At 48.1% G+C, this 14,452-nt stretch overlaps 1 protein-coding gene across 2 annotated transcripts in view; it reads left to right on the top strand.

The window, feature by feature from the left end:
• The window catches only part of CALB2 (calbindin 2), a 28,997-nt gene extending 14,979 nt beyond the window's left edge, over positions 1-14,018 (top strand). The window contains exons 4-11 of one of the 2 annotated variants that reach the window (XM_019012871.4): positions 15-95; positions 5,118-5,174; positions 5,766-5,843; positions 6,371-6,426; positions 6,743-6,782; positions 8,387-8,440; positions 9,180-9,251; positions 13,334-14,018. In XM_019012871.4, the coding sequence (XP_018868416.1) occupies positions 15-95; positions 5,118-5,174; positions 5,766-5,843; positions 6,371-6,426; positions 6,743-6,782; positions 8,387-8,440; positions 9,180-9,251; positions 13,334-13,450 (555 nt within the window). In that variant the 3' untranslated portion in view covers positions 13,451-14,018. The remainder of the gene's footprint in view (positions 1-14; positions 96-5,117; positions 5,175-5,765; positions 5,844-6,370; positions 6,427-6,742; positions 6,783-8,386; positions 8,441-9,179; positions 9,252-13,333) is intronic. The other variant, XM_019012872.4, reaches the window with a different exon arrangement.
• The last annotated feature ends 434 nt before the right edge of the window (positions 14,019-14,452 follow it).

Consider the following 14,452-nt stretch of genomic DNA (forward strand, 5'->3'; position numbering starts at 1 on the left):
CTGTATCTTCACAGCTGGCGCAGATCCTGCCAACCGAAGAGAACTTCCTTCTGTGCTTCAGGCAGCACGTGGGCTCCAGCGCCGAGTTTATGGAGGTGAGGCCAAGGCACCACCTTCTTTTTAAGCACTGGGACCTGCCTTCCTCCTGTGTTCAGAGCCAGGCCCACCCTCCTGCCTGGTAATGGTCCCTGGGAGATGCTAAACCCCTTAGAGCTCTGTTACTCAAAGTGTGGTCCGTGGACCGGCAGCATCAGTATCACCTGGGTGCCTGTTAGAAAAGAGAAAGGGGCCAGGAGTGGTGGCTCACGCCTTGTAACCCCAGCACTTTGGGAGGCCGAGGCAGGCGGATCACCTGAGGTCAGGGGTTCGAGACCAGCCTGGCCAACATGGCAAAACCCCATCTCTACCAAAATACAAAAAAGTTAGCCTGGCGTGGTGGCGGGCACCTGTAATCCCAGCTATTCGGGAAGCTGAGGCAGGAGAATCACTTGAACCCGAGAAGCAGAGGTTGCAGTGAGCCGAGATAGCACCACTGCACTCTCAGCTTGGGTGACAGAGAGAGACTCCGTCTCAAAAAAAGAAAGAAAGAAAGGGAGAAAGGCCTGTAATCCCTACTCAAGGAGGCTAAGGCGGGAGGATCTTTTGAGGCCAGGGTTTCAAGACCAGCCTGGGCAACATAGTGAGACCTTGTCTCTACAAAAATGAAAAGCTACCATAGTGAACAGGAATTTAAAAAAAAAAAAAAAGATAAAAAACTTAGTGGGATATGGTGGTGCACACCTGTAGTTCCAGCTTCTCAGGAAGGCTAAGGCAGGAAGATCAGGAGTTTGAGGCTGAAGATCACACAACTGCCCTCCAGGCTGGGTCACAGAGCAAGACCCTATCTCAAATTAAAAACAAAAACAAAAAAAAGGTAGACAGACTCCCTGATCCAGTGACTCAGAAGCTCCATTTTAACAAGATCCCCAGATGATGTGTATGCACATTAAAAGGTAGGGAATAAGATGAGAAGTAAGCTTGGGTCAAGTACGCTTGGGAAATACTGTGTACATGCATCTCTCATTTGGGGATTTGTTGTGGTCATTTGCATATCACAGGCTCTGAGAAATCAAGCAATAAAGAAAACTGTGCCACTCAGTTTGGCTCCAGGATCTCATGCCACTCAATAATAATGTTGTGTCTCTCGAAGTCAGAGTTCCAAGAAGCAGGCTAGAGAAGGATGGACTTATGTACGATTCTATAGCTACGAAAGTCCAGTGAGGATTCCAGTTTTTGGTATCTTCCACGTTTCATCTTTGACTATGATAAGGTTTCGGTTTTCCTTTTTAAAATTAGGATTCTCGGCTGGTCACTGTGCCCCACGCCTGTAATCCCAGCACTTTGGGAGGCCAAGGCAGGTGGATCACTTGAGGTCAGGAGTTCGAGGCCAGCCTGGGCAACATGGAAAAACCCCATCTTTACTACAGATGCAAAAATTAGCTGGGCATGGTGGTGCATGCCTGTAATCCCAGCTACTCAGGAGGCTGAGGCAGGAGAATCGCTTGAACCAGGCAGGCAGAGGTTGCAGTGAGCCAGGATCGTGCCACTGCACTCCAGCCTGGGCGACAAAGACTCTGTCTAATAAATAAATAAATAAATAAATAAATAAATAAATAAATAAATAAAATTAGCATTCCCCTCTTGGCAATATAATTTCCTTGAGATCTTCATGTAAAATATGATATTCAAATTCATGTCTCTTGAGTAATATTCATCTGATAAATTGAACCATATGAAATTGCTGATATTTAACGATTTTTTACTTACAAAAAGTGGAAATTCTATGTGGTTCAACCAAATATAGTACTAATCCTGATGTCCAGCAAACTACCAATTATTTCTTGCTCTCTTTCTGGGACTCCACACTCTAACCATTCAGCATATGCATCCCTCAGAGTGAAATTCAACCCATACCCACCTCACGAACTGCTTGCTCTGATAAATAATAACTGGCCTTCGACGTGACTCTCTTTGCCATTCATTGGGGTTAAATCCATTTCCAGCCACCGGTAATCCCCTCTCCATGATCCACTGCCTGTAACAACTGGAGAGCTGGCCCAGAAGCCTGTGTGGCAGCAAGCTCCCCTCCTGGGCAGACAGTCAGTGAGAAAGAACAAGTTCTCAGGGTGGAACAGTCATTTTTTAAGTGACAGCTTGCCTGAGCATCAGAGATGGATTTAATTTTATGGTGCTTTAAAAGATTTTTCTCCAGTTTTTTCAAGATGGCAAGATTCCACAAGCTGATAATTGACATTCTAGCTTCTGTTCTTAGTCCTTCTCTAGCCTGCCTGGGAGAAAAAAAGTTCTGCGTATCCTTATAACTTGTCAGGGTGTTGCTTTTGTATCAAGTTTTCCAACTATAGAAAAGGGAGCATCATGCCTGACTCCTTTCCTGATAGAGAGACAGCCAAAAATTGGCCTCTATTCCACCTCTGGTCTGGAAACAGGGATGGTGGCAGCTTGTAGGGGGGCAGGGATGCTTACAGAGGAGCTAAAAGCATCTCCCTGGACCCTTTTCTCTTTCTCTTTCTCAAAATCATTAGTGGCTTCTCTCTGTGCAGCTGACAGGATTTCTTTCTTTTCTTTCTTTCTTCTTTCCTTCCTTCTTTTTTTCTTTTTTTTCTCTTTTTTTTTTTTTTTTTTTTTTTTTTTTTTGAGACGGAGTTTCGCTCGTTGCCCAGGCTGGAGTGCAATGGCGCGATCTCAGCTCACTGCAACCTCTGCCTCCCGGGTTCAAGCGATTCTCCTGCCTCAGCCTCCCGCCGAGCTCAGATTACAGGCAGGCACCACCACTTCCGGTGATTTTTGTATTTTTAATAGAGACGGGGTTTCTCCATGCTGGTCAGGCTGGTCTCAAACTCCCGACCTCAGGTGGTCTGCCCACCTTGGCCTCCCAAAGTGCTGGGATTACAGGCATGAGCCACCATGCCCAGCCTCAGGATTTCATATTCTTACATGTATTTGTCCTTCTAAGTCCCAGCATAACTGCAGAGACATGCCCGCCAAGGTTTCTGGGACCCCACCCTCCCACAGTACTGTCCCACTGTCCCCTCCTGGGGTCTGTTCCATTTGTTCCATTTTTACCAGCCAGAAGCCTGAAATGGTCCCTCAGTAGCCCTAAAAGGCTTGTGCTCTCAGGTAGCTCCCATCCCGGCACTCAGCACAACAACTCCTAATTTTAGTGATGCCTCGGGATTTCTTTGAGATTTCACAAAGCCCAGGTCTCTTGAACTCTTTTCCTTGAATGAGAAGAGAAAGGATGCACTGATGATGATGAGCACAAGTGCTGGATGGGGAGAGGAGGCACGTGGGGGAGCCCAGAGCTGGCATCCTGGGGGGGTGCATGGTCTGGAGTGGACCCACTGGCAAGATGGCTTGGGAAAGCGCCGCTGGTGCTTTGCTCTGTGCAGGGACTGGGGTTCCTTCAGGTTATTGCCCTTTTAGGCAACTTGGAGGGGGTGTCTTCCTCTTCTCAGTAAAGACTCAACTTAGACAAACTAAACTGTAATGCACTAAGTGCCTGCGAGTTGTTGGTGAAGTCATATTTGGAAATCCTCACATATATTTTAGTGCCTTTTCAAGGGCAGACTTTCTGGCTATGGGAAGGAGTATTTCAAAGAGTCTAAGGCATTTTTCTGCAGAGAAAAGACACTCTTGTAATCAAATACCATCGACCTGAGTTGCATATAGTACAAATCTACCCTTTTCTTGGGATTTGCTCCTGTCTTGTAACAAAAAATAAAAAAAATAAAAAAATCAGGACAAAAATTTCTGAGCCCTGTCACCATGAAAATTACATAACATTGTTTGCTGGTGTTTAAAAAGAGACATTTTCCGTAAAATATAACTAAACTCTAAATGTCCATAAACTCTAACACTCCTGACAATAAAGGGGCACATGCAGTGGAGAAGTGGGGGAGGCAGGGGATAAGCTGTAGGAAAAGGATTAGTGGTTGCTGGCTCCCAGAAAATCAAGTGTTGCTGGTCTTCAGGTGTGTAGTTTGGAGCTGGGGGAGAAGCGAAGAAAAGTCAGGGGAACAAAACTTGAAAGAAAATCTAGGAGCCAGGCATAGTGGCTCATGCCTGTAATCCCAGCACTATGGGAGGCTGAGGTAGGAGGATCACTTGAACTCAGGAGTTTGGAGATCAGTCTGGGCAACATAGTGAGACCCCATCTCTACAAAAAAATAAAAAATTAGTTGCGTGTGGTGGTGCATGCCTGTAGTCTGAGGCACTTGGGAGGTTAAGCTGGGAGGATCACTTGAGCTTGGGAGGTAGAGGCTATAGTAAGCTTTGGACGCCACTGCACCACAGCCTGGGTGACAGAGTGAGACCCTGTCTCAAAAAAGGAGGAGGAGGAGGAGGAGGAGCAGGAGGAGAAGGAGAGGGGGAGGGGGAGGGGGAGGAAGAAAGAAAAAAGAGAGAGAGAGAGGAAGGAAGGGAAGAAAGGAAGAAAGAAAAAGGAAGGAAGGAAAGAAGGAAGGAAGGAAAAGGAAGGAAGGAAGGAAAAGAAAGAAAGGAAGGAAGGAAGGAAAGAAAGAAAAAAGAAAAAAAAATCTTAGAAATACGTGGCGCCAAATAGACCAAAGATATAGCAGAACATGGTTCTCCGGGCATCTTTGCCCCAGATGTGGGTAGTCCCCACCCCTGCACCACTGCCCCTCCTGTGGCTTTCTCTCTTCTCCACCAGATGATGTGGTAAAAGGCAGGGAAGTCAGAGCAGTTGTATACAGGACCATTGGATGAGTTACTTATTGCTGTATAATAAACTGCCCCTAAAACTTAGCAGCCTGAAGCAACAAACATTGATTACATCCCACTTTCTATGGTCAAGAATTTGGAAACAGCTTAGCTGCGTGGTTCTGGCCCAGGCGCTCATGAGATCACCGTCGAGATACTTCCCTTCATTTCCTTCTCTGTGACCTTGAAGGGTCTGGGCTACATCATCTCCATGTCTCCATCCCATTCCGATATTCTGGAAGATCAAGACCCTGGGTGGCCCATTAAAGGGGAATGGAAGGGAGGTGGGTAGATTTTGATACGTCTTTGCAAAGAGGTTGACATTCCCGTTGTTGCAGGCTTGGCGGAAGTACGACACAGACAGGAGTGGCTACATCGAAGCCAATGAGCTCAAGGTAGGATGGGCCTTGGGGAGGGTGTGAGGCCAGAGTGGCGGTGGGCTTAAGGTGCCTGGGGAGGGAGGAGATGTTGGATGAGGGGCATGAGTTTGCGGGCTGCTTAGGAATACTCAGACCTGGCACTGAATTGCTGGACTTGTTTAGAGAAGTCAGGGGAAATCAGTAACATAGAGCTGCCAGGCTGTAGATTTCAACGAAACCCAGCTCTTCTGCACCTCCATGCTTGGGACAGTAGTCCTCCAAGCAATTCCAGAAGACTGGCCTCTGGCTCCTAGGTCCACCTCCAAATTCCTCTGGCTATCACCCAGTGATTCCCCAGGCACTGCTTAGCTCCGTATACTGGTCTCCCAGGAGGCAGAGCCAATCTCTAGCACCTATTCTATGAGGCAGGGTTGCACCACCAGCTAGTACAGCCTTTAAAGTCGCTCCCCAAGAGTTAGGAATTATGAGGGCCCTGAGTCATAGAACTGGTAGACCTGAAAAACACACACACACACATTGAGAGACTGTCTGAATGAGCAAGTAAGGAAATGAATGAGGGACCGAATGCACGAGTCAGGAGTACTAAAGAGGCCTTTTGTGTTGCAGGGATTCCTGTCAGACCTGCTGAAGAAGGCGAACCGGCCGTACGATGAGCCCAAGCTCCAGGAATACACCCAAACCATAGTGAGTGAACAGAAGTGTCCCTCTCCCCCAGGGTGCAGGACTTGCGCCCCAAGCCACTGGGGCTCTGGTGTGCAGGGTCTCTTGTTTGCTGATTCTTCAGGCCCAAGGGAAGTGATTCACAGTGGCAGCTGGCAAAAAGGGATGCTACTTCGTGGCTTCACATACCCTTTGAGGTCCTGGGTGTGAGCTGACTCTTGGGCCAATGTGATCGTCTGTCTCCATGGCAACCTCTGCAGCTCTAGGAGAGGATGATCTTGGAGAGAGTGGGCCTTTAGTGCCGGCCTGCTGTGCCCCAGCTGCCCCTGTCCCTGAGGAGGGGAGAGATGAGCAGTGAACGAGTCCCTGTGGTCCACCCAGGGGACCCCTGTGACTGATTCAGGCCATGTTGGTTCTTGGCCCCTACGGACCTCAGAGGAAGCATGAGCACGTGTCACCTGTCCTCCTTCCCATCCTCTCCAGTAAAAGGGGATGTCAGGTCAGAGAAATTCACAGCAAATAACCCAGGCACCTTTTTTTGTCCCCAACAGCTACGGATGTTTGACTTGAACGGGGATGGCAAACTGGGCCTCTCAGAGATGTCCCGGTAAGCACCTCACCCCCGGGGTCACTGATACTGGCTCCCACAGGTCATTCCTGTGTTATCCGTCTCTGAGATCCATTGGTGGGAAAGTGACAGGTGCGGGTGTCAAGAAGCTCAAGACAAAGCAAGAAAGAATTGTGACCGTCAACACCTCACCTTGTCTGTCTCCCTCGTTTTTGAACTTCCCACTGATTCCTTATTATGTGTGAAGTGCTCAGAAATCATTTCTGTAACTGCAGGCACCGCCTCTGCCTTCCCCTCTCCCGCTTGCCCTTGCCTGTGCAGTCTCCTCATCTCTGCTCTAACATTTTCTCCCCAGACTCTTGCCTGTCCAGGAAAACTTCCTGCTTAAATTTCAGGTAAAACTTTGCTTTCCTTCCTTCCCCCTTCCCTCATCCCTCTGAGCCTGGCCTTGCACCCTCCTTCCCCCAACGCACCTCACACTACACACTACACACACCCACACACACCACACACACAAAACACACCACACACACAACACAGATCACACACACAAAACACACACAGACCACACACACCACATACACAACACACTACATATCACACACACACACCCCACACACATACACAGAGACATCACACACACCACACAGACCACACACCACACACACAACACAAACACATGTGCACACACCACACACATACAGACAGACCACACACCACACAAAGACCACACACCACACACACATCACACACACACCACACAGACCATATACCACACACACAGACCACACACCACACACGTATACAGACACCTCACGCACACACCACACAGAGACCACACACCACACACACCACATACCACACACACAACACACACAGACCACACACCACACACACCACACACACACCACATACACAGACCATGTACCACACATACACAACACACAGACCACACACCACACACAGACCATGTACCACACATACACAACACACAGACCACAGACCACACACACATACACATCACACACACACCACACACATACAAAAACACCTCACGCACACACCACACAAAGACCACACACCACATACACACCACACACATTACAAACACACATATCACACAACACACACAACACAAACACCCTACACACAACACACACACAATGCACACCACATACACACATCACATACACACAGCACACACACACCATGATACACACCCTACACCCACACACAACACATACACACAGACCACACACCACACAGACCACACAACACACACACAACACACAAATACCACACACAGACCACACCACACACACATCATACACACATCACACACACCCCACACACCACACATCATACATACCACTCACCACACATACCACACACAGAACACACAACACACACCACACCACACCACACATATGCACACCACACATCACACATACCACACACGACACACACAACACACATGACACAAACACACATGCCACACACACACATGCCCACACCACACAAACACCACACGCAGACCACACCACACACATCACACACGTCACACATATCACACACACACCACACATACACACAACGCATAACCACACACACACCACACTACACACACATCACACCACACCAAACACATACCACCCACACACACCATACCACACACACCACACAACACATATAACCCTACACACACCATACACACCACACACACACAACACAAACACCACACACCACACATACCATACACACCACACACACACCAGCACACACACAGACCACACACACACCATACATACACACCATACACCACAGACACACACCACACAATCATAGACACCACATACACACCACACATCAAATACACATACCACACACACACCACAAACACCACACACACACCACACACATAAACACACACACACAAACGCACACCCACACACACACCACTGCGCTTCTGCTTCTGTCTTTAATACCCTGGTTCTTGCAGGGCATGAAGCTGACCTCAGAGGAGTTTAACGCGATCTTCACATTTTACGACAAGGTAAGAGAGGGAGTTGGCATGGCAGGGAAAATCAGAAGCCCATCAGCCCGTCCAGAAGGGCTCAGCTTCATCCCTGGGAAGAGACAGCTTTCCAGGGGCGGCCTGGGCCGTGTGGTTTCTTCCTGCCGCATCTTCTGCTGTATAAGGCAAATGTCATTCTCCACCGGTGGCCTATGGAGCCCAAGGGGTTGGTTTCTGCAGAGTGTAGCCGAGAATCGTTGGGGGAGGACTACGCTTAGAACTAGGGTGTGACCACGCTGTCACGAGCCAAAGGGAAGAGACACTCAGAACTGCCCTGGTGCCAGATCACAATTCTGCCCAGGGCCAAGTCTTTCTCTGGGAAGTTGGAAGTTACATGACCTCCATACCCCCCCCTCCCTGGGCTGTCCCCTGCCCACATGACTCCGGTGGTCTTCTTCATAACCAAAGTGTTGGAGGTAAACTTTAAACAGCCCCCGGACTCAGGGAGTTAACCAAATGCTTCTTGAACCTCACTTAAATTTTCAACGCACATGAAAAGCACCACAATGAAAGGCTACCCAAAGCTTGCACCCACTGCCACCTTCCTGCCATGACTGGTCAAGGCAGAAGGGACACATTATTTTGTCATTACACGATCTGAACACCCCCTTTTGCACAGAGTAATGGAGAGGCTAGACTCTTAGACATCCCTGGAATGGGTCGGGACAGCAGGGGCCCAGGCTTTAGAGCTCTGGGTTGACTCTGCTCCCATCCCCAGGATGGAAGCGGCTACATTGACGAGCATGAGCTGGATGCCCTTTTGAAGGATCTGTACGAGAAAAACAAAAAGGTGAGCAGCCAAGCCTGAGGCCCGGCCACTGTCCCCAGGGCACGGGAGAGGCTTCTGCGGGAGAGGAGGGGAGAGGTACCTGGTCCTGCTCTCTACTCCCCTCTGATCTGCCACAGCAAGGCAATAGACATTTTGTGGGTTTGCTTTTGGTTTTTTGATTTCTGGTTGGTTGGTTAATTGATGTTTCTTTTCAAAATTTAATTGTGGCAAAAAACACAGGACAGAAAGCTTACCATCTTCACATTTTTAGTGTACAGTCCAGTGGCATTGAACATATTCATAATATTGCACATGCGTGGCCACCTTCTCATCCTGCAGCGCCAAAACCTGTACCCATTAAAAAATAACTCTCCATTCCCCTGTCCCCCATCTCCTGCCAACCACTCTACTTTCTGCCTCTGTAAATTTGACTGCTCTAGGTACCTCATGTAAAGAAAATAGTATAATCTTTCTGTGCCTGGCTTATTTCACTTTGCATAATGTCCTTGCAAGCTTATCCATGTTGTGGCATGTGTCAGAATTCCCTTCCTTTTTAAAGCTGAATAATGCTGCATTGTATAAATATACGTTTTGTTTACCCATTCTCTTCTGTGGACGCTTGGGTTGCACCCATCTGCTGGCTGTTGTGGGGGATGCTGCTGTGAGGCCATGACAGTGTTGATGTGTGAAAGTGTTAGCCAAATTGCCAACCAAAAAAACACTTTCCACACAAAGAGAGATGTTGGAGGACAGAGGCCAGTGAGAGGTGAAGGGCTATAGGGCTATTCTGGATTGATGAACTGCAGAATCGGGAGCTGGGGGAGGGGTTAAAAGGAGCCACTGAAGAGTTTGTTCCTCTCAAAGAAAAGGCAAAAAAGTGAATTCCATTATTTTGCCTGATGTTGCCTCCTGGGAATACCCTGGGAGACCCTCCCATGGGCTCAGTTTGGTGCACTGGGTGGAGGAGTCAGGTGGAACGGCAGCCAGGAGCCAAACCTTTGCAGCTGTCTTCGTTCACCGCCTGGAAAATGTCTTTCTCTGAGCAACTGGTTTTGCTGCTTTCTTTAATTAGACAATGAAAGCTCTACAATTCCTTGAGTTGTCTCACCGCCTTGGCTGACAAGCAAGAGCTAAATTTAATGCTCAATTTCAGGAAAAAATTATCTGCAGTCTCTATTCATCTCCCTTTCCAAGTGCTTTCTGATCTCCTTATCTTAAATATCATCCTTCATTTATTTCATCTTTTTTATTTAAATGTTACCTACAATTACTCTTGAAAGAGGCAGAAAATAAATGATAAGGAAGCAAATACTTCCTGGGGAGAAGGAAGTACTCACCAGGTATTTGAACTTTTTTCTTGGCACTAAATTCTAGGAGAAAATTATGTAAGTGCCCGTATGTATCCAAGGAATGTTGGGCACCATAGTGGAAAATACCTTTACGTGTAATTGTATGAATGAGGCATAGTTTGTCTTCATGAGACTCTGTCTTATACCTGAGGTGGATAAACCCTGAAGACATGCATTAAATCTCAGAGTGACCTGAATTTCCTGGTCATCAACTCACTAAGCTCTTCCTTGGTTCACACAAAGGACAGCTTGTGGTGCTGCACAGCTTGACTCCAAGTATGGAAACAAAAGTAAAGATTCTGCTGTTGGGATTCAGAAGCCACTCTGAAGGTCAGAGAGCAAGAATATTAACAAAGCTGTTTACCTGAGAGCCTTCCACCTGGACCAAGTTTCAGATTTGGCGCCTGAGGATTGAGAGAGTGAATGAGTAGAAAGAGAGAGCCGCGTGACTCTAAATCACAGCACCTGTGCTGGAACGGAAGGGCCATTTTTTTTTTGTAAACCCACATAGATGCACGCATTCCATTTGGATGGTGCCTGCATGGAGTGTGATAAGGTTTCTGAGCAGATTAATGTTTGAGGCTCCTCGAGGGGACAGGCTGATGGGATTGAACTTCAGTATTTCTTAGCACTCCCGAGGCCATGGCAACTCGCTAGAGCCTTCCCCAGTTTTAAGTGAAACTTATAGGAAGTAAGCGGCCCCTCCCCCATGCTGCTAAGTCTCTCGCTGCCACAGTTCACTGCGGAAGTTGTCCCAAGCTTGGGGTTGATAGATGAGGTCCCTTCCTTGGCTTCTGATTAAGTGGCAGATATCTCAGGTGCACGCCAGTGTTATGTGACATTTCCAACAACATCACAACTTAGGGAAGGTGCCTCTCAAAGCTAGACATGCTTGCAAAGTGCCCTTGGGTTTTCATGGCACCAAACCAGAAATTAATGACATAAAAAGAGAAGTCCCGGCACAATGGGAAAAAAAGACTGGCCCTTGAGCCCTGAGAAAGAGGTGACAGAATAGTGCACCAGTGAAATCATTAGACTTCAGGGCTCATGCTTGGATTACAGATATTCATGATTAGATTACAGATATTCATGAGCATGACTGTACCTCAGTTTTCTTATTAGCAGAATGGAGATAATGACCCATCAGCCTAGGAGGGAAAAAAATTTTAAGTATCTGCTAACATTTTCAATACAAAAGAATAAAAGTAAGAAGAACTGGATGTAGTGGCGCCCACCTATAGTCCTAGCTACTTGGGAGGCTGAGGCAAAAGGATCGCTTGAGCCCAGGAGGTCAAGGGTGCAGTGAGCTGTGATCACGCCATTGCATTCCAGCTGGGTGACAAGAGCAAGACCTTGTCTCAAAAAAAAAAAAAAAAAAAGAAAAGAAAAAGAAAAAAGAGGGATGGAGTGGGGGAGAAGGAAAGAAAGAAAAGGTTGTTTGATTTTCCAGTGTTGATGATGACCTTGCTATCTTTCAGACCCATTGGTTATTTGTATCCGAAGCAATCATTGTAAAGCATGTATTTAACATCAGGCATATCAGGTGTTGGTATTTCATATGGGTCTCCATTTATTTGAGACAATGGGCATATGTTCATGGCTCACCTGTCTCAGTGGCCCCTGAACACAAGAAGCCAGTGAGCAAGAAGTAGGCTGGCGAGCTTTATTGCTGGAGAAGCTGGGATTTAGAATTCCTTGCTTAAATAGGGGCTGGGTGCAGTGGTTCACACCTGTAATCACAGCACTTTGGGAGGTGGAGGCAGGCAGATCACCTGAGGTCAGGAGTTCGAAATCAGCCTGGCCAACGTGGTGAAACCCCCGTCTCTACTAAAAGAAAAAAAAAAAAAGTGCAAACATTAGCTGGGCATAGTGACAGGTGCCTGTAATCCCAGCCCAGCTATTCGGGAGGCTAAGGCATGAGAATAGCTTGAACCCGGGAGGCAGAGGTTGCAGTGAGCCGAGATCACGTCACTTCACTCCAGCCTGGGCCACAGAGCAAGACTCCATCTCAAAAAAAAAAAAAAAGCAGACTTCCTTGCTTAAATAGGGGCCAGGTGCGGTGGCTCACACCTGTAATCCCAGCTACTTAGGAGGCTGAGGCAGGAGAATCGCTTGAACCCAGGAGGCAGAGGTTGCAGTGAGCCGAGATCGTGTCACTTCACTCCCGTCTAGGCCACAGAGCAAGACTCCGCCTCAAAAAAAAAAAAAAAAAAAAGAATTCCTTGCTTAAATAGATGAGACTTAGGAAAGAGCGGTCCAGGAGGCTGGAAGGCAAGACCAGGGAGCTTTCCTGGCATTCTCTTCATCACCTGCAGGAAGCCAGTTTGGCCTTGAGTTAACGGAGGCCCAGTGAGGTCGAGGAACATATACAAGTTATACATAGATCATGACTGTCACAACAGCTACCTTTTATTTTTCAAGTGCTTGCTGATGTGGCTTATATTCATTCCCTCACGTAATCATCGCAACACCTCCATGAGGCATGAACTTTTAGTGTACCCATTTTACAGGTGAGGCAGCTGAGTCTCAGGAAGGTTGACTACCTTCCCCAAAGCAATGCAGCCAGTAAGTGAAAGAGGCTTTAACCTCCATCTGTCTGACTCCAAAATCCGTGCTTTGCATTCATCTAAGCCACTTATCCTGGGATGAGATGAGAGAAAGGTGCGGGTGTTTGTGTTTGTGAATGTGGAAGTGGGCTCCTTGCGTCGGGACCATCCCCTGAACCTGCTCTTACCCTCTCCCTGTATTTCCTAGGAAATGAATATTCAACAGCTCACCAACTACAGAAAGAGCGTCATGTCCTTGGCAGAGGCAGGGAAGCTCTACCGCAAGGACCTGGAGATTGTGCTGTGCAGCGAGCCCCCCATGTAAAGTGGGGACGGGGGCTGCTTCTCCACCTCCCCCAAACCCTGCTCCTGCTGCCCTGATGCGTCTACCCAGACCCAGAGACCGTGAGCGCCCCGCCCCCACCCCTGCAGCCTGCACACACCTGCCTGCAGAGCAGGAAATGAGAGATGGAGGATGGGCCGCTGGGGGGCCGTCCTGAGCCCCCTGCACCCACCCCTGCCCAGGCAGACTATGCTCAGTGGATCACACACATGGAAGGTGATGGGGGCATGGGTGGAGGGTCCCTAATTCTCTTTGCTGTGATGCATGAGCTCCCTCGCTGTATGATTTAGGCTTCTATGTCCAACAGAGTGGACTCTTCCCTCTCGCTCCCCTCTGCCGGTCCCCCATGCCACCACCCACCCCAAACTTCCAGGTTCCATCCACCACCTTGCCAATGATGTAGCTGTCCTCTCAGAACTCCTGTGTGTGGAAGGCACCCGCCCTTTCCTTGCCTTCTTTACTCGGCGTGCTCCTTTTCTCTTTGGGTTTCTTGTTTACCAAAGAAGAGTTTACAGACAATAAAATGGAAAGGTCCTGCTGTGGAAACTTACCCAGTCTTGTCTAGTGGTCAACTTCTCTCTACAGTTAGCAGCTCTGCCTGACAAAGGGAGGGCCTATTCTCACGTGGATGGAGGAGGGTAATGGGACCCACCCAAGTGGGGCATAGGACCCCCAAGACTCTATGGCTTTCACTCACCATTCATTGCCTATCTCTTCACCAACCGGAGTCACTTCTTAGTTTCATGTTTCTTTCTATATCTCTGAGATTATAACATAGCTGACAAGTTCAATGAAGTCTTACTAAGGGTAGTATTAGTATTGTGCTCAACAGTTGACCTGGAGTATCTTTCTTAATCCTTTGAGAGGTGCTGTGATTGTCTCCACTGTCCAGGAAAGAAAACTGAAGATTAAAAAGGTTTTGGGCCTGGCACGGTGGTTCATGCCTGTAATTCCAACACGTTGGGAGGCCAAGGTGGGTGGCTC

The sequence above is a fragment of the Gorilla gorilla genome, chromosome 18 (genome assembly GCF_029281585.2).
Source record: "Gorilla gorilla gorilla isolate KB3781 chromosome 18, NHGRI_mGorGor1-v2.1_pri, whole genome shotgun sequence".
In the NCBI taxonomy this organism is placed as follows: domain Eukaryota; kingdom Metazoa; phylum Chordata; class Mammalia; order Primates; family Hominidae; genus Gorilla; species Gorilla gorilla.